At 38.1% G+C, this 25,840-nt stretch overlaps 1 protein-coding gene across 3 annotated transcripts in view; it reads right to left on the minus strand.

Annotated features, from left to right (window-relative positions):
* Positions 1–22,328: 22,328 nt before the first annotated feature.
* The window catches only part of Triqk (triple QxxK/R motif containing), a 61,445-nt gene continuing 57,933 nt past the window's right edge, over positions 22,329–25,840 (minus strand). For all 3 annotated transcript variants that reach the window (XM_057790666.1, XM_057790667.1, XM_057790668.1), the window contains one exon: positions 22,329–24,784. In XM_057790666.1, coding sequence (XP_057646649.1) covers positions 24,671–24,784 — 114 coding nt within the window. In that variant the 3' untranslated portion in view covers positions 22,329–24,670. The remainder of the gene's footprint in view (positions 24,785–25,840) is intronic.

Genomic DNA, 25,840 nt, shown 5'->3' on the forward strand with positions numbered 1-25,840 from the left:
AATCACGAGGCTCCTTGACTTCTCTCCTTGCTGGCTGGCCACCCTAGGGTTGCAGCCACGTTTCAAATCCATCTTTGGGCTTTCCAGCTACCCAGGACAGAAGTCTTCCCTGGTGTTAGGGCATGCCAAAGCCGTCCCCAAGCCTCCCCTTAGCCTAATTGACAGTCCTGCTTCCCCCGGGGAGAAGGGCGATGATCTAGTCATTTATCTTGCTGTAGGTTTATCACCACTGTGCTCGGGCAGAGATGTTTAAACATAAAAATGAGGTAAAGCGTATTCTTCCCAGACTATGTGCCATTAATGCCAGGTTGGGGGTGAGAAGCATGAAAGGGGAGCACCTGATTGTGGCCCCTTCTGTTGCTGTTTTATGTCTCAGGAGGCCTTGGAGTGAGGAGATGCTCGTGAGGGTAGTAAAGGACATGTCTTTGTAATTGAGAGCAGGCTGGAGCTGCATGGCCACCACTACCTGTGGAGCAGCTGCCTACATGCAGCTAGACTGCTGTTTTTCTGCAAGGCAGGAGAGGCCCATTAGAAACATGAAGGGGAATTTTAATTCTGCAACAAGATGTGTACAAATGTATGCCTCCCATCAAAACACATGCAGTAGCTTCCAAAGATAATTAAAAGCTAATTTTCTAATGAGGTGGTAACATTGGCAACCACATCCTATCAGTGTGGGAGCTACAGCCACCAGCCGGTGAGAAACCAGACAGCCTCCCCTTACAGGACGGAACATCCTACCTGCATCCCTTAATTAGCCTCCAGCTGCATTGCTTCTCTACCAGACCCAAGGATAGACTATCACAAAAATCATCAATTGCTTTGGCATTGCCAAGATAGTGTTGATACTTATTATGCAGCAGGCTATTTGTAGCCATAAAATCACAGGCAGAAATCCATTCTTGGAAATATTAAATCTAGGGGCAGTGCCATGGACACTCTGTTCTGTCAAGTGCCAGGGGCACTTTAATCCTTCAGGCAATTGTTAATTGTAAGCCAGACTTGCAATTAGCCTTAATAAATAGAGCAAAAGTGCCTTAAATTAACTGCACTTATGTTGGGTTTGCCTCTTGTTTTGATTTCAAACACATAGCCAAATAGGATGACTCGTGGTCATTATCCTAATGATATGGGTCTCCTGGCCATAGGCAGAATGTGCCAGACACCTGTGGCCATTCCCTGGCATTCTTCACAGAAAATGCACAATGGTGTCAGGCAAATTGATGCTGAGTATCAACAGACTAAGGGGAAAAGCATTACATGAATCTCAGGATGTTTGGTACTCAGAACATACTTTTTTATTAAAATAAGTTAGTATCTCAGTTGCTTCTCTCCTATGTGTGACCAAATACCTGACACAAAGCCATGTAAGAAGGCAAGAATTTATTTTAGCCTGGTCTACAAGAGCTAGTTCCAGGACAGGCTCCAAAGCCACAGAGAAACCCTGTCTCGAAAAACCAAAAAAAAAAAAAAAAAAAAAAAAAGAATTTATTTTGTATCACGATCAGACAGAGTGTAGTGAATCATAGTGATAAAGGCATGAAGGAGTCCAGGGCAGCAGGGAATAGAGAATGGGAAGTGACAGTATTCCCTTCATAATTGCTTTTAGTGACAGGCATATCTTCTGGACCCTCCCATTATAGGGGAATAGATTTCAAATAGCAAATCTACCCAGCATTCCAGTTTTCATGTTCAAATCTCTTTATCACTGTTAAGCCAAGGGATGTCAGGTTCACCTCTCATTCATAGTAAACTATCTTTGAAGCCATACTTCAGACAACAAATTAAATGAACTGTCAGTACTTTCAGCAGTACAAACTGTAACCTTAAATCAGAGTCTCTGATGAAGGGACCCAACTAACTTCAACATAACACAGTTTCATATTTCTTCCAGCAGAATCTGCTGTCCTTAAATCCATTTACATATATATATATGTATATATATATATATATATGTATATATATATTCCACAGACCTTGGTTCTGCCTCAACTTGCTGGGCCATGTTTTGTTGACTCCCATGGCAGGCCTGTCCCTTTCTCAATGGAGAAGACAGAGGAGTGAATGGGGTGAAAGGTAGACAGGAGGCAGGGGTGGGGACAGGGGATTGTAAGGGAGGAGGGAGAGGAAACTGTGGTGGGTATGTAAATAATCCAAACTGGTCATTAAAAGAACAAATAATCCAATAAAAAATGGGGCACAACCTAAATAGAGAACTCTTAACAGAGGAATCTAAAATGACTGAAAGACACTTAAGGAAACAACATCCTTAGTCATCAGAGAAATGCAAATCAAAACAACTCTGAGATTCCATCTTACACTTGTCAGAATGGCCAATATCAAAAACACTGATGACAACTTATGCTGGAGAGGATGTGGGGTAAAGGGAACACTTATGCATTGCTTGTGGAAGGACAAACCTGGTACAGATGCTTTGGATGACATGTGCTCAACTGTGTTCATAGTAGCATTATTTGTCATATGCAGAACCTGGACACACCCTATATGCCATTGACCAAAGAATAGATAAAGAAAATGTGGTACATATACACAATGGAGTATTAGACAGTGGGGGAAAATGACATCATGAAATTTGCAACGGATGGATCTAGAAAACGTCGTATTGAGTGAGGTAACCCAGCTTCAGAAAGACAAATATAATATGTATTAATTCATAAGTGACTTTTAGACATAAAGCAAAGAAAAACCCACCTACAATTTACAATCCCAGAGAACCTAGACAATAAAGAGGACCCTAAAAGAGACATGCATAGATATAATCTACATGGGAAGTATAAAAAATAAAACAAGGTATTCTGAGTAAATTGCGAGCATGGGGACCATGGGAGCAGGTAGAGGGGAAAGTGAGAGGAAGGGAGGGGACTGAAGAAAAATACATAGCTCAATAACAACAATAAAAAATAAATAAAAATTCTTCTTAAAAACTAAAATAAAAACAACATATTAATAAACAATGTGGTAAATTCTAATTATATTTAGTAGGTTAGAACATTATGGTTTACAGATTTTATGTAGTTTTTAATATATATGTTAAAATTTATATATATTTTTTATTTTTAAAATCATGTGCATGTGTGTGAGCACAGCAGTATAGGTGCCTGCATGAGCCAGAGGACTCTCTGGAGCTGGAGGTACAGGCAACTGTGAATCACTGAAAGTAGGTGCTGGAAACCCAGCTCAGGTCCCCTGGAAAAGCAGTGTGTGCTCTTGACCATCAAGTAATCTTTTCACCCTCTGATAAACATATTTTAAGGCATGCACAGATTTTTAAATGGTGCACATTTCCTAAATGAACAGATAATGCAAGAACGGTTGTGGTTTAAAACTGTAGTCACAACTAAGCCATAGGACAGCAGTCTCCTGTTTGCTCAGTGAGGATGTTAGGAACTATGTATGAGAACCTAAGGCAAACATTACTAAAACTAAGTTATTTATATGAACTAGTTCACCTCAATAAAAATTTCAGTATTCTAATGATGATGAAAATGTAAATATCTCTAGCAATGGGGTTTTAATTGGAATTTGGTCCAGAAAGAACTGGGAATGAAAGTTCATGGTTTGTAAACTCCTGGACTATGCAGCCTTCAGAGGCATCATTCCATGCAGATGAATATCCAGAGATTTTTGTGGGTACTTGCTAATTTAAAATAACCCAGAATCATCCGTTTTGATGCAATATAACTCTGGAGAGAACTTCCTAGTGGACTTCAAAAGTACAAGTGTAAATTAAAGAACACACACTACCCCTAAATAAGAAATCAGGAACTTCTAGAGAATACCATCGGAGAAGATCAGGCCCTGAGAGAACTGAGTGGCTAAAAATTGCTAAAGATAAACATTGAAGAGTCTAATTCACAACAGAGTAAGAGGAAGGGCAGGGAAGGGCACATTTGCCTACTGTCGGGTTAAAGTCCCTGACTTTGCCGATTTCTCCATAAACAAAATAATCTGCAGACAGAAAATGTAGGGTGAATAATCATAAGAGAAAACGGAATCAAAAATCCACATAAGGGTGGAACTAATGTATCCCAGCTGTACTGACATCTCCTTGTACTTCCATTAGTCCTTTCTTAGAATTTATGGAAGCTTTGCTTCTTCCGTTCATTGCTCTGCTTGGATATCCTTAAGGAAATCATGAAGAATTTCAATCTTTATTTCAAAGTTTTGGAAGTATACAGGAAGGCAAATGTGCCTGATATTCAAAAGCATGTTAGAGCACCGACTCCAAGCAAGAGTCTGGCTTGTGCCCTCCAAATGTCAAAACCTAGAAACCAAGAATTTTCAATCATGGACCCTTCCGGACCAAAATCCAATTAAAACACCATTGCTAGAGATTTTCCTATTTTCATCCTCATTAGGATAATGAAAATTTTATTAAGGCAATTTAATTAAAATAAATAATTTAGTTTTAATAATTTTTATTTTAGGCTCTCATGCATATTTCACAATCATCCTGTTTAAGTGTTGGGGGCTTAGGACATGGCTCGGTGAGTAACAGTCTTGCTGAAGAAGAATGCATACCCAGGTTCAAATCCACAGCACCACACAGAAGGCCACATGTGCCCTGCACAGCAATGATCCAACACTGAAAAGGGGAGACCAGAGAATCGCAAGGGTTCACAAGCCAGATTTCCATGTGGTCGATGAGCTCCTGTGCCAAATGATAGACTTGGTCCAAAATAAGAATTTATGTGCAGAATTACAGAAGAAGAAACCTGACATCAACCTCTGGCCTCCACGGCCCATGTACAGGCACATTCAGGGACATGTGCGTGAGAGAATGTTGATGCAAATGAAGCTGGCACTATAAACTAAAAACCTATCCCGGGTTAACTTTTTAAGTTAATTGCTCTCAATTAATATACTGTGGGAATAGAGCAAACATGGCATACCACGGGGTACTTATACAGAATTATAGTCTAGAGGTTTCCTACTATAACACCAACTATAACGCATCTTTAGAAGTTAAATACAATATAGGTAGAGTCGATGGACAATCTCCAATCTACCATTCACAGAAAGCAGAGAGAAACAAAAGCTGAAGAAACATCTGGAAAGGGTTCATTCGGAACTCAGAGACTTCCATGTTGGAAACCTGGGCTTGTAACTTCTAGATTATGACGCTGGAAAGGTTACCTCACACTTCTAGGCTCCAGTTTCTCAATGTGAAATGGTAATAACGATGATTATAATCAAGGAAATCCTCAAGACTCCAAGAATGCAATGCGCGTAAAGTGCTTACTGATGGGCCCAGGGTGCAGAGCACTCCGGGATGAGAGCTGTTGTTGCTATTATCATTCGCTGCTAATTAAATTTGGTGGTTTTGGAAGTGGCAAGCCCACATGGTGCTGAAGGAGAAGGGGGCTAGAATAATGGCACGATAAATTTTAAACTGTTAAGAGAAATTATCACATGAGAAAGCCCTAATCTCACATGTTAATATAATGCTCCATTAAAATGTTATTAATAATCATTAATGCTAATTTTATTTCAGGGTGAGCTCTGCCAACGGAGTCAGAGAGCAGTGAGATCATACATAATAAATGTCAAAAACATTGCAAAAACATGCATTAATGCACATAAAATGGCTTGCTGAATGTAACGGAAGACAGTAACTAATATGTGAATACTTTAAATGTGTTTTTACATTTCAATAGCCAGAGGATTATGAAAGATACATACTTCCTTATAAATCTGGGTGTGTATCTACTGCTCATTGAGATTCTTGTGACCTTAATTTGGAAGTACACTACACAATTTTGGATACAAATTGTCTTTGCCAAGTGACTTACTCTGATATCATAATATTAGGTATTTCCATTGGGTTATTTGTGTATTATTTACAATATAAACATAGATGGCTTCCTTGCAAAATGGTAGCTCATCGGACTTCTAATGAATATAAATGCATATGGGCTATAGACGCTGCGGTATAGGAAAGGGTGGATTAGACATGGAGCCCGGCCACAGGGAGGTAGAAACCTGCAGACATAATTCCAATAGCTGCTGGACCTACACCAACCAACGAGTGTAAAAATTATTGTTACTCAGTGTCCTACTAGTTTGCCTGCTACCTCAAGGTCTGGCCCATCTGCAACTACCCTGGATATTGGAGATGTTGGGTAACAGCTTCTTGTGTTTGAGGAAGTCCAGCAAGACAACAATGGAGGCAGCTGGAGGGAGATGGTGGAGGGTCTCGCCTGGAGCATCAGTGTGAGTCAGTTTAAGTAGAGCTGTGATGCGAGTCGGGTGGACAGGAGCATGAGGGAGGAGCTGCGTCAGTGATTTCCATTGTGAAATTTATGCTTCTTAAAGTATTCAAATTACTTTTTGTTCATTTACTGGATTACACTACAGTTCATGCATTGTAATGTATGAGAATAATTTTACAAAATTGAAAAATCTTATAATACTTTGTAATAAGATTGAAATCAACAATAAAATTTTTACCACCAAACATCAATGTGTTATTTTGTGTTGAGAGCACCAAGGTCCTTGCACTCAAAGGTCACTAGGGAAACCAGAAATTTTAATCACTCCCAGTGTCACCTCAATGGAGGAAATAAATACTTGTTTCCTCTCAGAAAGCCGGAGTGAGTGTTGTTAATGACCTGGTGACCTCATCCAGATCCCCGGACTCTTCCTCCACAGACCTTTTCCCTGACTCTCAGTCAACAGAATCTATCCTTGGGGAGATGTCACCTGCCCTTCACAGGCTGCTCAACTCTGTGCTATTTTTGTCCTAGACCACACCAGATACTAGACCCTAAGCTACAGAACCCATCTTCGTGGTCACACGCACTTTGAGTCTTGAAGTGATGAGCCTCACTGTGCACTGGACATTGTTACACCAGGAAGCCCCCCTCCCCATTGTACTGTGTTTAAATAAGCTTACAATAAACTGGCTGGCGTCAGACTCTCAAGTTTGGACCAGCATCTACTAAGTCAGGCCGAACTGAGTTGTCCTTTCTGCCTCTTCACAGAGAAGTCTCCCTGCCAGCTGTGATGCTGGCAGGGAGTCGACCATCTCCTTAGAGTCTAAAGGGGAGGAAAGCCGAACGTGACGCTGCAAGCCAATCTATCACAAAAGGAGAAGATTCCCTAGTCTACACTGGGGTTTGCTCCTTGTCGAAGTCCTGCCTTTGGCTGGGCCACAGCATACGTAATAACTGGATTTTCGTGTTCGTTGTGTAGACACTTTCCTCAGCCTTCTTCACTTCCTTTCATTTAACGTTGACAGGAATAAAAAAACTTCTGCTTCTGTCCATTTTATCATTTCCCACAGAACTGATTCTAATTGTCTGAAATAAAATTTCACCCTTTATAACTTTCTGAGTCTTGTTTCCATTCTGGCGTCTACTCACACTTTGGCGTTCTATTCAACATTACCAGTGCAAATTTTCAACAAATATCTGTGGAATCCGTGCATGCTAGGAACTAGCTTCAGCACTTCATACACTTTATTTATTAGACAGAAAAAAATGATATAGTACAAAAATAAAAGTATGGGAATAGCCCGCCGTGGTGCTATCTTGTTTGTACAAATAAGTCTTCCTGTCTTAACATCATTTCCTCTCTCCTCCCAGCATATCACTTCCTGTCTGTCTGTACAGACCTCCAGACCTCTATGGTTAGCCAGTGGCTAGCTCTGCCCTCTGATCATCAGGCAAGCTTTATTTGTGCAAACAAGGTAACACCACAGCCCATATACTCTCCAGTGGGAAGCCTGGAAATAGTATGCTTAATAACTAAAGTATACATCAAAAGAGATATTGTTAAGGGGTGAAGAAATGACTGTGACGTGAGATTTGAGGGTTTTAGAGGAGATGAGGCATCGGGTTAAAATGTAACCGAGCAGTTTGTGTGCAGCTGGTTGAGAAGGTGCTGGTGAACAAATGTTAGAGACCCGAGAAGGCCGAGTGGAGCCCAGAGGCTCTGTGGGAGAGGGGCTCAGGTTTCATTTGCTGCTCCATTCCTAGCCATGAGGAAGCGCCCTCTTCCTCACAGAAACCCAGTGTGTGTAGAGTTAATGAAAACAGCAATATCATGAGCCAGTTTCTATCTATGTTTGTACATCTTTTGGTTTAAAACAAAATAACAGCAGCAACAACAGAAACCCCTCTGGATATTCCTATAGTAAGAGGCAGAGGACAAGGAACAAATCAATTGCAGGTTTTGTATTCCTGTGAGTACTTCCTCTAGGAGGGAAGGACACACAACCAAATGAAAGTTATCAAATAATGTCACAGGTTCTATCTGGATGATAGGGTCTGCCATATTTATTCTTTTTATATTTTAAAATAAAGAACATATTATTGCATACTAAAGCAAGATAAATATACATATATTCATGACTAAACTTGTGATATTCGCTGAATTTCTCTAAACTTCTGAGACGGGGACAGGGTGGTCAGTGTACATTAAAGACTCGCCTTGGGATCTTATTATAATTTTTGCTTCGGTGGACAGACTCTAATTGTGGTGTACCTCCACAAGCCACAATTTAATGAACTGAAGCCTCGTTTCTAGTACCAAAGAAGACAAGGAACCCGAAGCTCGATAACGCTGTTTTGTTTCATTAAATGCTCTTAACTGTTGGTGTGGAAAAGACTGTGACTTGTCTGTGACAGACGATGAAAAGCAGCGGACATCATTAGTGTCCATCACATGACTTCTGACACCTACCAGCGAGAGGGCCTCTGTTTGTCTGTGATCACAAGTGAAATCTTTCCACACACTGATGTGAGATTGCTTCTTAACTCAGCGTTCAGATTGAGTTCAGCATGCAGTCAGAGTGGTTCCTGTCCCAACCTTAAACACCTTCTCTGGCTGTCAATCATCTCAGCTCCACAGTTCGGGACATTTCAAGGAGCAGCGGTGTTCACAAAGGAAGCACGTTCCATAGAATGCTTTATTAGAATTTCAAAAAGTACCATCTCTCACACTGCTCATTAGGAGGACCAGCCCGATGCCAGGAAATTTATGATTATTAAAACATATAATTTGCATTTAAATTAAATGAATTAATAAATACTAGAGATTAAAATAATGTATCATATTTTCTTATTGTTGGCTCCCTTAATTTTCATATGAACTACAATAAGGAAAAATGCATGGGCTTTTATTTTTATAAGTATTTTATGAACTGAAAAAGCACTGAGAAAGTATCAATTGAAGAAATTAGTTTTCATTATTTCTTGTTTTGTCAGGAGAATATGAACTTCTGTGCATTATTTTTCTTGAAGATTCTTGTAAAGGATTTTGAAAAACATTGGATACTGCACTTGTTTTGTAAAATATTTATCTATTTAAGAAACTTTTAAAAGGGCACATAATATAGGTGAGTCAAATATGCTGTTATACTTTCTTTAATTCTCTAAAGCCGTAATAGTTTTCATTTGTGTTTTCCTGGGAAAGTTACGTGCATGAGAGTATGCCAATAGCATGAACATCAATACGACAAGACCTTTTCTTAAAGTACTGAGTACAGCAACTCAAACCTACAAAAACCTTAAAAACTCAAACCTATGGGGGGAATTTCAAGGCAATGTTATTGTATATAGTTATTCTTGGAGATGATAAATGAAAACCTCTGCTTCTAATAAAATTCTGGGACTGAGGATAATAGTGCCCCTTTGAACTTGAATCTCATCTCAAATTACACTCCTGCCTCACACTGATACTATAAACTAGACTAAACTAGGTGATGTCATCCCAGCATCTGACAGTCAAAAGAAGAAGGGTCATGAGTTCTAAGCCAGCCTGAACTATATAGCAAGACCCTGTTCCCAAGCTACGAAAAGGTACAAGTGAAACTAGAAATGATTCAACAGTTGCTTTACTGAGAAAAGGAAAGTACACAGGTATCAGCTTATTATTAACTGGTATGTAGTGCCACATTGCATCAAAACTCCTGACAGGACTGTAAGCCAGTAGATGCAGTATATGCTCAAGCTACAGACTCCAGTGGTAAACAGTAAATGTGGGTGTGATATTTCTTAACACTGGCTACTGGGAAGAAGGCAGAAGTGAGAAGAATTTAAGTCAGTAGCTTTGGAAACAATTAACCAACAACCCTTTACAAAGGTAACAGAATAAGAACACTGGAAATACTTTAGGTGTTTTGTCTACAAAAACAATTAGAAAAAGATCTAAAAAAGTCTCAAACATAATCACTGCATTAATTTAAATGTCTCAAAAAGCATCTGAAGATTAGCTACAGATATAGATGTATGATAAGAAGGTAGGAAAGTAGTATTCTGGCATAAACCAGAATAAAATTGTAAGCAAAAGAACATAAGTAGAATAAATAGAGTAGGAAAAAATATGTAACTACAGAAACCGAAGCAAGCAGATGGCCAAGTCCATCTTAGAAGGAAGTTAAAATATAACCAAGGTTTAATGAATTCAGTGAAAATTCAATGGGAGAACTTTGAAGAAAAGAATCAAGATAATACAAGTGAAATAAAATATCACATTCTTTTATCTTTGTGCTGTGGTGATAAAATGTTGTCCAAAAGCAAGTAGAGGAGGCGAGCCTTTATCTGGTTTATATTATAGATCCTGACCACAGCCCGTTATTGAGGGATGCCTGATAAACCCAGGGCAGGAGCTCAAAAATTCTTACTAGATAGTAAAGCATCAACAAACAGAAAACCATTATTTGGCAAGAACGAACACAGACTCCTAACAAACAACATGAAGACCTGAAACTGACCATTTTCACATGCTAGCCATTTTCAAATTGAAAGTGGCTTTAACTCATTTGTTTCAGGAAAAATTTCACGTTAGCGCAATTGACAATCTCAAGACCGTTCTGGATGACGGATTCATCCGGTACGATGTGATTAAAGGTCAGTTTCTGAGTATTTTGGAGAAAGTGTGCTCAAATTGTAATAGGGAAGAGATAGAGATAGAGAAAAATAAGTGATAGATAATAGATGATATGGATCATGCTTATATTCAGTAAAGCCTTTTCATGATGGTGTAATAGAATTATTTAGCAATGTTACAAAGGGTGACTCCATCTTACACCTGCAAGAATAGCTAAGATTAATAACACAAATGACAGTTCATGTAGGCTAGGGTGTGATACTCCTATAGCTTGTGAGAGTGCAAACTTAGCCACTATGGAAATCAATATGTCAGATCCTCAGAAAACTGGGAATCCATTTACTTCAAGATCCAGCTATACCATTCTTGGGCTCACACCCAAAAGATGCTCCATCCTACCCATAGGACATTTGTTCAGCTTCGTTTACAGATGCTGTATGCACAACAGTCAGAAACTGGGAACAACCTAGGTGTCCCTTAACAAAAGAATGGTAAAGAAAATGTGGTACACTTACACGATGGAGTATTACTCAGCAGTTAGAAACAACGGCATCATGAAATTTGCAGACAAATGGATGAAACTAGAAAAAATCATCCTGAGTAAAGTAACCCAGACCAAGAAAAAGAAACATGCTAAGCACTCACTTATCAGGGGATATTTTCTGTTAAGTAAATGGTAATCATGCTACAATCCACAGACCCAGAGGGGTTAGGTTTAGGGGAAATCCATGTATCTCCCTAGAAACAGGAAATAGAATAGATTTTGTAGGACTGGGGGTGGGTGGGGATGGAAACAGGAGGAATCAGGAAGGGTAGGGACAGATGGAGAGAGACAGGGAAGAGATGACTGAAATGTGGGGTGGCATTGGTAGGCCAATGTGGACAGCCAGTGCAATGGAAACTTCCTGGGACCTATGAGAGTGACTCCCCTGGGGACTCCTGGTGACAAAGGATATGAACAGGCTATCTTCTTTAACTGGTGGGACTGGGACACCATTCCAACCCCAAACCCCAGCCCCAAATCCTACGACCCCAACCTGTTCCACCTGAAAGATGCACTGGGGCAGTGGTGGCTGAGGGCTGGGAGACGCCAATCAATGAATGACTGCTGTAAGCCAGAGGAGGTGACCACACCTGGCACTCCCTGGGTGGCAAGGATCCAGAAGCTAGTTGGCACAGGACTAGGGTAGAATCAAGCAGAATTGGAAAGAAAGTTATTGAAATAATTACCAATATTCTGCTACACTCAGACCAGTGCCTAAACCAGTCGTCGTCAGAGAGGCTTTCTCCAGCAGCTGACAAGAGCAGAGGCAGAAACCCACAACCAAACATTAGGCCGAGCTTGGGGAACCCTACTAAAGAGGGGGAGGTAGGATTGCATGGGCAAGAAGAATTGCAGGAGCCAGAGGGGTGAAGGACATGAGTAGAACGTGGCCCAGAGAATCAACTAAGCAAGGCTCATAAGGCCTGCATGGGTCTGTACTGGGTTCTCTGCAAACATGTTGTGGGTGTTTAGCTTGAGGTTTTTGTTGGACTTCTAACAGAGGGAGGGATGGTGTCTCTGATTCTTTCATGTGTTTGTGGGACTTTTTTCCTCTTTCTGGTTGCCTCAACTAGCCTTGATATGAAGATTTATGTCTAGTCTTACTGCATCTTGTTATGCCAAGTTCAGCTGACATCCGGGTAGGGGCTGCTCTTTCCTTATGGGAAAAGGAGGAGCAGTGGATCTCAGGGAGGGGAGGTATAAAGGGGCTCTGGGAGGAGGGGAGAGAGGGGAGTCTGCAGTAGGGATGTATTGTATGAGAGAAGAATAAAGAAAAAGAAAATGAGAAATAAGGATGAACAAAATCATTATTTCTGTTTCACATCGACTGGATAATCTTACTGCCCTTTAATAAACAGGTTTACATACTTGAAAATCTTTACAGAATCAACAATAAAACTAAATAAAACCATAAAGATGTTTTGTAACATACATATAAATATCTATAATTTTCGTTATCTAATTACTTCACAACAGTTCAGGCAACAATTCAGAACGTTCTATGGTGGTGACTGATAGACTTGTAACAGACTAACGTAAGAAAACATGACTACTTCAGGTTGTAATAACTGTTACAGAAAACAAACAAACAATCAGAAACGGAAGGCGACTAAGAAGCCCGAATATAAATGGAATTTGCATTTTAGCTGGACCAGGCTTCATGAGATAACATTTGCGAGGAGCCTTGCAGGTTCTGCCACAAACAAGTCAAAGTCTGTGCTGCCAAGTACTGAAGGGTCTAACCGAACTTGAGCTGATAAGGAAAAGTAAATAGCACTAAAGTTGGAGTGGACAAAGCTGCTATTTATTTGAATACAATGCCATATGTCTAAATAAAATTCCAGAGTCTATACAGTACTTATTAGAGAATTAGAATGCATTGTTTATTACTATCATGTCAATAGGATTAATAGCAACCATTCTTTGTATTTCTCCATAGCAATAAAACTATAATTTTTAAATGTTTACATGAAAATGGGATGGAGACTTGGTGGGAGGACGGCAAGTTTGTTGGGCATTTGTGTGGGATGGGGATAAAGGAGGGTATGTGGTTGAATGTGACCGGAATGCATTAGACATGTGTGAAAACACTAACGAATAAATTCATTTCATATGGACAGGACACTATACATACCAAAATGCATCTAAGAATATCTCTAACAAAAACACTTAGGCAGAACTTACGTAACTGCTTTAACGAAATGAACAAAATAAATGAAAATAGCATGCTCTCTGGACTGGGTTTGACTGCATTAAAGCAGAGACTTTTCTCATATGGATTTAACAGAATCACATTAAAAATGATTCGATTTCATCAGAGAAAGAGAACAAGCATTTCTAATTCGAACACTCACTGAAAAGAGCACAGGTCAGACGGACACTTCTGCGGACATTTGCATACAAATTCTCTGCTCTCAAGGTGATTGCATCGTCAGGGCTCAGGGACGGACCCCACCACTGACAGATGCCCACTGGAGCAGACTGCAGTCCTGATCTCAGTGTTAGACAGGTAGTCTCACAGAGGTATCACAGGACACCGGGGAAGAAAGGAACTGCATCCCAGAATAGCATGGGACGATACACACAAGGGACAAAACTCACAAGGCTGACCGTGGAGTGTTGGGGAGAAAGTCAGAACACGGCAAGGGAGGACTTCTCAGAATATGTGAAGTGGTCAAGGCAGACATCACTGAAAATATAAAGGAAGTAGTTAAGCCAATTTGATGGGGCACCTAAAACTACACCAGTTTTTTTTTTTTTTTGTTTGTTTGTTTTTTGTTTTTTGTTTTTTGGTGTTTTTTTTTTTTTTTAACAATCTATTCTTGCATGGTTCTGGAGGAAGACTTGCTGTGATCTCAATATTTGCATTTAATCACATTAAACTGTTTTAAATCAGCAGACACCTCAAAGAAAGTGAGAGTGTAACACATAAATCCTCAGAATATTCTTTAAACATACAAGCACACACATGGATGATAAAAATTTATGTTAACAAATCACAAAAATTCTATTTTTAGAAATAGCAACATGTTTAAATAATTTATTTCTATTCATTTTAATTATGTCTGTTTGTGGACATGTGCACGTGCATGCAGGCACCCACACAAGTCAGGCGCATGCGAGCCTCTGGATCTGAAATCGCAGGTAATTGTGAGCCTGCTGATGTGGGGGCTGGAAACTGAACTCAAGTCCTCCGGAAGAGCAGTGCAAGCTCTTATCTCCTGAACTGTCTCCCCAGTCCCCAAAACTTTAAGTGGACAAAACAGGAACAGATAAAATGTAAATGAGTAGAAATACATATTAAAACTTGTTTAACTTCAAGACCAACCAGTAAAGTAAAAATTTCCAAATGGCCAAAACTAAAAGAGGAAATACTAAATATTGGCATATTGGCCATTATATGGGTGAGTTTAATTTTTAAAATTAAAATTCTTTCAATATCATGTAGGTATATATGCAATTTATGAATTTTTAAAATACAATAATTTGTGGTTAAATAAAGTTATTATATTATATATTATATTATATATTATAATAAAGTTAGACATAATCAGTATATTAGTGATAAAAAGCTCACACAGGAAGCTCCAAAAGGCTCTCTAAGAATCAAACTTGTTTTTAAGATACATCATTTGACTTCTCGGCTAGTTACCTGCCACATGGCTGTAACACAATACCTGACAAGAGCAAGGGATTATCTGTCTTCAACAGTCCTGCGTACAGCCTGTAGTCACAGGGAAGGAAGGCTCTGACTAGCATGTCAGGAGGAGCAGCCTGGCCACACTGTGTCCACAGCCAGGAAACAAACTGCACGATGCGTATGCTCGGCTGGCTTACCCCTTTCTGTTCAGCCAGGGGCCAACCCTGGTCAGTGCAGGTGCCCCCCACCACAGTTAACCCAATCTGGGGTCACCCTATAGACAGGTTTAGAAGTCCCTTCTGCTGGTGATTCTAAGTGCTACCAAGTTGACAGTCAAGATTCACCACTAAAGCTAGAGACGCAGGTCTTCACAGTGAACAATTCTGCTAATCAGACCCAGAATATCAGAATAACAGCCATTTAAAGAAAACTTTATGGGGGTCTCAAATTTGTCTTAAAAGTCTAAAATTTCTTAACGAAATCATTAGCTTATTTAATTTAAAAAATGAGTATTTTAAACTCACTATTCCCCCATTTGAGATTAGAACAAAAACACAATACAATTACAATATCCTCAGAATTTGGACAGCCCTGTTCTATACATGACACTCTCAGTGTCCCACCACCCACATACCTCATCTTTAGTACAGGAGTCAAGTTCGAATAATACAAAATTGAGCATGTTCATACTCAAACAAAATGCCTCTCCTGAAAGAAAGGAACTGAAAAGGGTCATTCCATGCTTTCAAATATTCACTTAGGAGTTAGTAGGATTGTAATTGTTACAACTTTCCGTGCTTTAGTTCTGGAAAAGAAGATGGGAAACTGTGCTAACCTAGGCCATCTTTACACAGAACAGACATCGGCACAAAGGTTCGCCTGCCACTCTGATTTCTCTAGATCAGAGATGCCACTACTGAGGGCCTATTCTCAGGAATGGGGTCTAGTGCTTAGGCAGTCAAAGACATTTATTGTATATCTGAAAGGTTAGGGGCAGAGCTGAGCACCGAAGAGCCAGCAATAAAACAGCAGGTTATTTTTTTCCTTTAGAAGAGTGGATTTGAGTAAGAAAGACCAGCAGGTACAGAACAGATAATGCGTGTGAAATATATCACATGAAAGCTTTCATTATGAGTCCATTTGCTTGGCTTTGGGTGAGGGAACTCCAGAAACCCTGGGAACTGATCAGTCTTAACAGATACACATACAGGAATTTTCTAGAGTAAACTAGGGAAGGTCACTTAGGCAGAGAAAGGAAAGACTAGTGATCACAATGGAACATTCGCAGCCTTCCGGGGCCTTCAGCACCAGTCACACGGTGAGTTCTGATTCCTGATGGGTTCCTGAGGGAATGGACTGGGCACCAAATACATTTGTGCCCTTTTGTTGATTTTTTCCATCCAATCTCTTATCATCTTACCAATTTATTCATTTTTTCCATTACCTGTTTGATCAAAGTATTGGCTTCTGTCAGTATTACTTGTCATGAGATGAGTGTATGGTTTTTCACTTTTGAAGACTGCTTTTCTTATAAGAGCAAAGCACAGTGAGTGAAATATAGAAAATGAATAATTAACAGTTTGTGTATAAACAATAGATGACTTTGTCACTGTGAAGAGCAAAGCTGTTTCGGATCTCGTGCTTATCCTGAGGATTGTGAAGGCCGACATGGTAGATTTAATACCTAATAGGTAGTCACAACTGTTAAGTGACCGGAAAGGAAAGAAAATGAAACAACAGAAACATGCCTAGTCGGTGCTTGGATTCTTAAGTAACTCAGTGAAACATTTCCCTCCTAGCTGTCTCTGAAGAGATGAAGGATTCAGCTTGCTACAATGATGTAAATCAATCTTAACTTGTATATAAAGATAAATATCCTTACTTCTCGCTAAATGCCCTTTTTATGCATTTAAATACAGATATGCAGATAGACACAAATAAAATTGTGTACCATGTAATTTTACAAGCAACTTTCCATCCTCTGATCATTAAGCTAAATACTTATCACGTGCAGACTATACCACACTTACTTTATGGGCTGACGTGGGTCATTTGTCCTGTGCTAGGTAGGCACCATCATTGCCTTTAGTACTTTGAGAATAATGAACAGCACTGTGGCTAAAATGCTTTGCTTATTCTTTGCATAACACTGGTGTCATCATCATCTTGTAATGAATGCATCAAGTGTGTGTGGCATTTACAGCTTGGAGGTACTCTGTAAAAGAGCCTTCCGGAAAACATGTTCAATTATCGCTCTCAAGCAGTGTGTGAAAGACACTGCTTCTTCAGATCCTTAAAGATCAAGGCTCTAGTGTTAGACTGGGTTAGTGTGTGGTTATCTAAGAGTATTTACTTCATGATTTCTACCTCATATCAATGTCTAGAAATAATTTTCTACTAAAAGATTCTAAAAATGTTTGTGATTTCTCCTAATAATTTACATGATTTCAATTTTTTTCAGAGACTGCAAATTTTTGGAAATTAATCTAGTTGTAAGTCTTGGTATACATGTTTTAATTTGTAAAAGATACTTGATTTTAAAAAGACATTTAATGACTATTTTTATTATCATTATATACTATTTATTAAATAAATATCTATGCTTAGTACATAAAGTACATAAAGCATCTTTTGTCCTGCAGTCTAGTTTTTCCTAACTATGACTATATACTATAATTGAACTATAGTGTTATGCTAAACAATAATAGTTTACATATTAAATTCTCTGTACTCAAATTAAAATAATGTTTATGTTAGTACAACTGAATCATTACATCCAGGATGACTGGGGATTTCTTTTGTGTCTCTTGAAGACTTTTTGTTTTTGTTCTTTTAGTAAAGACTCATATTTCCTAAGTTGGTATATGTGCCAAAATTTAAATTGACATTAGGAAATATACACTTCACATTATCTTTATTGACCTACATTGAAGATGCTATCATCATATATTTATATTCTAAAGGAATATAATATATATCATTCAATATTTTCCTACATTAAAAATACTAAGTTGAACACCCTGTACTCTGGAGGTAAAGGCAGTAGAATTTGAAACTTGAGGTCATTCTTAGAGACATAGTGAACTGAAGGCCTGCCTGGGGTATGTGGGCTCATCTCAAATAAACAAATATATAGCATACATAAAAACACACACATACATACATACATACTTAAATACATGTGCACAGACATACTGGATTACACAATACATACATACATACATAATACATATACACATACTTAAATACATGTGCACAAACATACTGGCATACATACATAAAATCTTATTGCACTGGGTCTCACTTTTAGTAATGTCAATGCAGAGGAACATAATCCATTCTTTTTTCATGAAAATGCTTCTAATGTCAATCATGATAGAATTTTCATTTTGGTAATAAAAAGATGATTGCCATAGGCTAAAATATATCAAATACATAAATTTCTGTAACTTACAATGACAATAACAGATGACGAGGACAACAGCAATATAAACATGCACTGGCCACCTTAGAGAGTACAACTCACAGCTATGCCATTTGACAATGGGAAAGATTTATGTATTGATCTCTTCTATCTTAGACGAGCTACAGGTTAGAATATAAATATTTCAATTATAATTAAACAAAGGTAATTTTACATCAGAAATTGGAATTGTTTCTCTTGTGCTATCAAAAATAAGAACTAAGTCTCCTGTTCTTTGGCCTTTTGTATGTAATTTCCTTCTCTTCCCCTACTCTCTATTTTTCACAATCTCTATTCCATTTTCTCATTTAATGTTATATTTCAAAAAACTAAAAGACTACAAAAGTTACCAACACATAGACACAATCAAGGAGGAAAACCTGCTTTTAAATCAATTTGTTCACTAAAATTGTTTATTTGCATTAAGTACAATAATTCTAGCCCATATAGATATAGTGTCTCAATAATAATAATTACAATAATGATAATTTTAACAATAATAATGATAAGTTATTTCACTTAAAAAAAAACAAAGGAATGACAGAAAACTGCATTTTGCAGTGCTTAAAGAGACAAGGGACCTAATAAACAATTTCAATGTATACTAAGAGATACAGCTAAAATACTAAGTGAAAGCTTTATTTCAGAAGGAATCACAGTGGTAGCAAATGAGCCCATTGATAAATCATAGTTAACCAAGTGAGTAATGACATATATTCCTCATTATGTGTTATGTACACTCTTGGCTTAGATGTAATATCCAACTATCACATTTTATAAAAATATCAAAATAGAATCGTAAATGAATAGCAATGACAAACTCTAAATCAGGGATAATGGATGTCACTAGAACCTGTAAGTCAGTGGCAAAAAATAAAAAGAAACCCACAAAAACAGAACAAATATAAAAACAACCACAATAAAACTCACTGCTATATAAAAACTTTAAAAAAAACCAAGAGTACCATGGACCTCCCTCAGGGTCCATTAAAGAAGATAGCTTGGAAACAATCAGGAACATTTGAGTATTGACTTGGTATTAGATGATACTAAGAAAGAATCTTGAATTACATCAGCTACAGTAATGGTACCTTAATAATATGCACTCAGTTAAATAATCAACCAAATAAACAAAAACAAACATTCCTATAAGACAGGTTCACATTGTGTATTTGTATGTGAGTGGAGGTCAAATAGAACAAGCAACACATAACCCAGAGGATGTTAGAGACGACACAAACAGAGAAGGAAGGAAATCAGGTTGAAGGTGGGCAGTCGGAGATGGAAGATAGGGAACTCAAACAAGAGTCCCTTGAAGAGCTCTCTGTGGATCACAAATGATTGGACTACTGCCATGGCTAGCTGTCTGGTCCACTAACTTTCCCGTGCTTTCCTTTCTTTCCATCATAACAAGCATTACAGATACCTTTTTCTATCTCTAAAGTCTTACTTAACCATAAAACCAACTGCTGCAACTTCAGACTTAAAACGTGTGGTATTTTTGCAAATACAAGAAAATTAAGAAAAAAACAACTGCGCTTTGTGCTATGGTCAGAAACGTCCCACAGGAAGGGCGACAGTGAACCTGCCCCTTCTCCTTCAGCAGAGAAACTACAACCTACATTGTTAGCAGCAGACGGACAGCTGTACAGGGAAGAGGTTGACAAACCAGGATGAAATTAGATCTCGAAATCCACTTCTTTTAGCTGTACCATGAAACTTTAGCTCCGCGCAAACATTTTATTTAATGAAGTTTAAAAAAAAAAAGTCATACTAAGATGGGTGCCCGTGAAAATAGAACTTTACACATGCTATAGCCTTTATGCTCACCATTTACTTGATTGGTCCAAATATTTATAGTTCATTGTTATGACTGCCAAAACTGGCAACCACGAGGATTGTTGTCTCAATTAGGACAGTAAACAGATTGTCTCTTTTTTTAATGGAAAAATCTAAAATGTAATACTTCACAGTTTCGCATGTTTATTCATCCAAACGAGCTAAAAAATAATGGCGCGACATCTGTTCGAGAAACACTGGTACCTCAGATTTTGGCTGCCTCCCCACCAATTTGGTTGTTGTTTTAAAAAATGAAAAATAGGAGGGGGCACTGTCATCAAAAATCTTCTGGCACATAAAGTAACTTATTTTATTGAAATAAGCATCCCATATCTGTTGCTAAGGATACAGAAATTGTGTAACAAGGCGTTACTATGCAGACTGGGGCTGCAGTTCAATTGTTTTAGGAGATTCATGATCAGTTAGGACGGTTCCATACTGGCACACTTCTTCACGTGTACTTCTCTATGCAATTCCAGCTGAAGACCATGGTGAGGATAATTCTGTAGGCGTGGTTTCATCCGCTACAATTCCGCGTTTACTGAAGGTGTAGTGATCCTAAGTACGGTGCCCGTACGACAACATATAGCTGACATCATTCTACCCAGGCTTCTCTGGCACAGCAACGCTAATCAGAGAAGGCAAGGCTGCTAGGGGAGAAATGGGCAGCTCTTCTCAGAGAGGCTCAGGTAAGTGTGAAGAAGTGTCACTGCTGCTAGAGAGAGGATAAAGAATCGGCTTTGGTCGTCTCTGGATCAAAAGTTGTTACAGATGTAGGACATTAAAATATAAATGTGTTTAATCTCTAAGCATTTATTTATGAAGCTTATCTAATGTACGATTCACTCCAATGAAATATTATTGACTATGCACTTCTACAGCCTAGAAGATTGAGTGCTTTAGTGTTCATGTAAACATTATAATAAAATTTTATTTTATTTTCATTTGGAGTGAATATGTATGGTAAGTTGAAGTGAAATGCTAAGAATGTTTTTAAATAAATAAGCTTCAGTTTCCTAAAAAAAAAAAAAAAAAAAAAAACCTGACGCACCTAGTTCATATTGAATTTGTACCAATTGCTTAATTCTGCAACAATTAATTATACATATAATTAATATATTTATACATACACAAGTTATATAATTAATTTTGTATAACATATATATATATAATCTTCCAATATACCAGACAACCATAAATACTAAATTCTGGACTGATTAATCTACTATATAAAACAATTACGCCGAGACATTTAAAATACACTATAACAAAATTCTTACATGCACTTAAATTCATGGGTAGATAATCACACACTGGAAAGACATAAAGAAACAGACTCATATTCTCAAGATCTCCCCAGCATGGGCTGGGGCTAGAGTATGTCATCAGTCTTCGTAAACTTGGTATATTTCACAGTCGCAAAACAGACCACCCTATATTCTCACTAAAAGTAGCTTTTCTTTTTTAGAAAGAAATATTAAGTGATGCTATGGTTTTACAATATTTCTCCTCAAATAAATTTAATTTCATTTAAACTTGCATGTTACATCACAACCTTTGCACCTCATTCGCAGCTCTCCACAGGTTACAGGTTAGCTCTCTGACAATGGTTGAAATTTACACCACATCATACGTTAAGGGATTCCGAAGTTACAGGCCATTATAATGTCTTCTATTTTGTTCTCCATCACTCTAAGCGGAGTAAGTTATTATGGGGAAATAGCCATGCCTAAACGTTACACCTGATTCTAACCCCACATTTATAACAAATGCTACCTACTACTCAAAAGTGTGATCCTCTGAAACAGCAGGGAGCCAACATCTTTCTGTCTTGAAATATTCAAAGTAGGCGTTCAGCCTGGTGTTTCTATTCATGAGATGGCTATTTCCTGTTAATATGAGTTCATGAGATTTGCATTTTATGAAAACAGTATTATGTAAAAATATTATCATCTTGCTTTACCTGCTATTTACTGAAATCAAAGCTTTTAGTCTGGGGTTTGTTTTCTGGGAATGTCATAAATCAACCAGCTACACAAATGGAACAGGACATGGAGAAATTCAGGTGGTGAAACTTGCTTATTATTACAGTACATTTCAACTTGTATTTATTATTATAGAAACAACATTTTCTCTCCACAGCAAATCTCATGAACAGAACAGAAAGGTGAAGTTTTTCCTCAGAACAACCACTTGTCAAGCATCTCTTTTGAGTGCTGTTAACTGTGCTACTCTAGAACCTGGACAGGTATCTGATACACAACTATTACACGTCCTCTCACTGCAATTACCACTGAAAAACAGAAAGAAGCTGCAGTGGATGTGCCTGTGTTTAGCGCCATATGGTAGAGAAATAACTAAATGAAATTGCTCACGTCAGTGTGAGGAGACTGGAAGAAAACAGTATTTCTTGACATGTGGCATGTCACTCAGGAAAGTAAAAGGCCCATCAAATCCAAAATGCCAGCTTGGATATTCCCTTGCCTCTCACTTTGCGAACAGACATACCACATGGCGTAAAATGCTGCAACCTTTCCTAAAAATGCCACTTGGATGGGTCCTCTGTGGTGAGTATACAGGAACTCTTCTCTGTTTCTTGAGTCTGTGGGTTCAGGGGGAAGAATCCAGCAAATAACGCTGGCTAAATTTTGCCCTCAGATGTTTGGCATAAATAATCTGTGAGGATACTGGAAACTTGGGCTGTTTCACACTGATGAATTCCACAGAACAAATGGTGCACTGACACACTCAGCCTCTGAACAGGTAACAAAGAATACCTGTTCTTTTACAACCTATGCTCTACAGCCAGACTTACTCCTCGAGCATCTATCAGAGTTCCCGCCTCTCGCAAGTAGAGAAATGATCTTAGAATTGTATTTATTTCTCAGAAAGTCAAGGTACACTCTAAAACTCTGCACATATTTCAAAATAGCCATTTTCTATACATCTTTATAGTAGATAGAAGCTAATATCAATTCTATGGCTATACGTATATATATGTGTATGCATACACACATATATGCATATATATACACATATATCCACAAAGCTTCCTAAGATTTATGTGTTCATGTATCTTTAACACTTTTATTAAACCTCTGACTTCCAATCAGATGCTGAATAGTCTTTATGTCACAGCACAAAAATACTCACAAACTGTTTAGAAGAGCACAGATGAAAGCGACACGTGGCATATTTCTCCACCGTTTATTTTTCTCTACTGATCATGAATTAGTTCTCAAGAGACAAAATGTAATTTAAAAAACAAGGCTTTGTAATGCTCAGATTTAAGAGACACCCCAACAAAATGCTTTTGCGTAGGTACACTCCTGCCAATTCTGCACCGTGAGAAACCCTGTGCAATTAAAAGCAGATTGCTGCACAGCTCCCTAACAAGAGGGGCGAAATGATACTGCAGGCGACCAGAACAACATAATTAATATAGAATTCCAATTTTATATTAATGCAATAATAAGTTAATTAAAACTGAGATCAGCTGAACTTTCTGTTTACACCAGCTCAGACGGCCCAGGAGGAAAGGAACTCTTCTTTAGGGGCATATGTGACTCTGTGAGCTTCTGTCATCCAGGTGCCATCTCTGACACAGCACATGTGCACTAACAGTTGGCAAGGAAGGAAAAAAGATTCCTGCGGATGCATGTGCAGATAGTCTCCCTAATGATATCAAATATGTCTGGAAAGAAAGCATGCTTCTTTGTAAAAACTGGGATGGGCATGTAAAATAAGATTTTTTTTTTAAAAAAGAACAATATTCAGGGTTGAACCCTGAGCCCAACAGGCATGGGTACCCATGAACACACCCAAAATACATGTGTACACACATGACTAATTAACTGTATCCATATAAACAAAAGTAATAAAATGAAATAAAAAATATCAAAAAATTTCCCATTGCCTTCTGCTCATTCTTAGAATGATTTTGAGTGTGCATTTTCAAATAAGAATGCGAACTTTTCCTTACAATATACATCGGATAAAGCAGATTTAATGATGTTTAAGTGGCTGAGTTACACATGTAAATTTGGAAGACATATGAAAACTGTGTTATCCAACTATAACATGAATAGGGTATCTGCCAAAGCTGAAGGATTTACAAAGTATTGACTAGCATATGTGACTCGGGATTGCTGGATAAAGTCTCCAGATACCTTATGCCATGAGGTACAAAGATATTTCTGCAAACTGACAGTACCAAGAAGAAAATATTCAAAATGTTTCAGTTTTGGAAACTGCCAAAGTACTTCTCCCCAAGGATGCTCTTATCGGAATTATTTCCCTTCATTTATTGATCGCTTCATTTATTGCTCAGCTAATCTTCATCTGGGTCCAGATCAGAGTCAATATTCGTGGACAGTCGGAGATAAAAGAAAGCATAGAAAGCCAGTAGGAGGGCCAGGAGAGCTGCAAGCATGAGACCGACTTCCTGGGAAAGAGAAAACAGTGAACTTGAGCTGATAAAGAGAAATTGGCTTCATCAGATACAATAAAATTATCACTCCATGGTATAGGATAAATACTGTCAACTCAATAATTATTAATTATTAATCTATTTTTCATAAGACAATACATATTGTAATAGCAAATTCATAAATGGATGAGGCATTTCTATAAAGATTTTTCGGGTGGCAAAATTTAAATATAATCTTTTAATATATTTTTCTTAATTTTTCATCAAAATTTTAAAGTCAGTCAATGTAGTTTGTGCCTATGTATTTGAATTAGTCTCTATTGAGTACATGTAACTATTTTTTAAGTATTACTTATTAGCGATTATTAGAAGATATTTTACAAATTACCACTCATTTTCTATTGTAAAGAAATGCTATTGATTTTGATTACAATAAACAGATACTATAAGCGCAACTGTTCACGCTCATTTTATTGAGATTATAATGGAATTACAAACGATCTCCCTCTCCTTTCTGTTCCCAAGCCTTTCCATAAATCCCTCCCTGCTCTCCTTCAAATTCATGGCCTCTTTTCCACTAACTGTTTCTTTTTCTTTTTCCTTTTCTCTGTTTCCTCCAATCCCCACCACTCCATTTTTTTTCTCTTTCTTTTTCTTTTTTCTTTGGAGAAAAGTTGACCTCTACTGGTTGTGTGGCTGAGTGAGACTGGCTTCCAGCTCCTGCACTTCCTACCTTAGTCTCCACTGGAGTGCAGGGACTGCAGGTTTGCCCCATGCTTAGCTACACATTCTGCTTCTTAGAACTTTAAACTTTGTACCTTACACAGTGGGATACAAAGTGAACTCTGAGTGCATGAGGTAGAAACTAATATGGTTCATCTTAGCACTGAAGACAGGGATTGGATGCTACCTTTAGTGTTTTGATACTGATTATATCAATCATTTATATTTAGTAATGGGCAAAATTTAACATACGATAAAACTACAGTTCCCTTCAAAAATATCAGTATTTTCTTCTGTGTGGTGTGGTCTGTGTGCAAAGAAATTTTCTCAATGTTAACGAGTTATTTT

The sequence above is a fragment of the Chionomys nivalis genome, chromosome 16 (assembly GCF_950005125.1).
Source record: "Chionomys nivalis chromosome 16, mChiNiv1.1, whole genome shotgun sequence".
NCBI classification, from domain to species: domain Eukaryota; kingdom Metazoa; phylum Chordata; class Mammalia; order Rodentia; family Cricetidae; genus Chionomys; species Chionomys nivalis.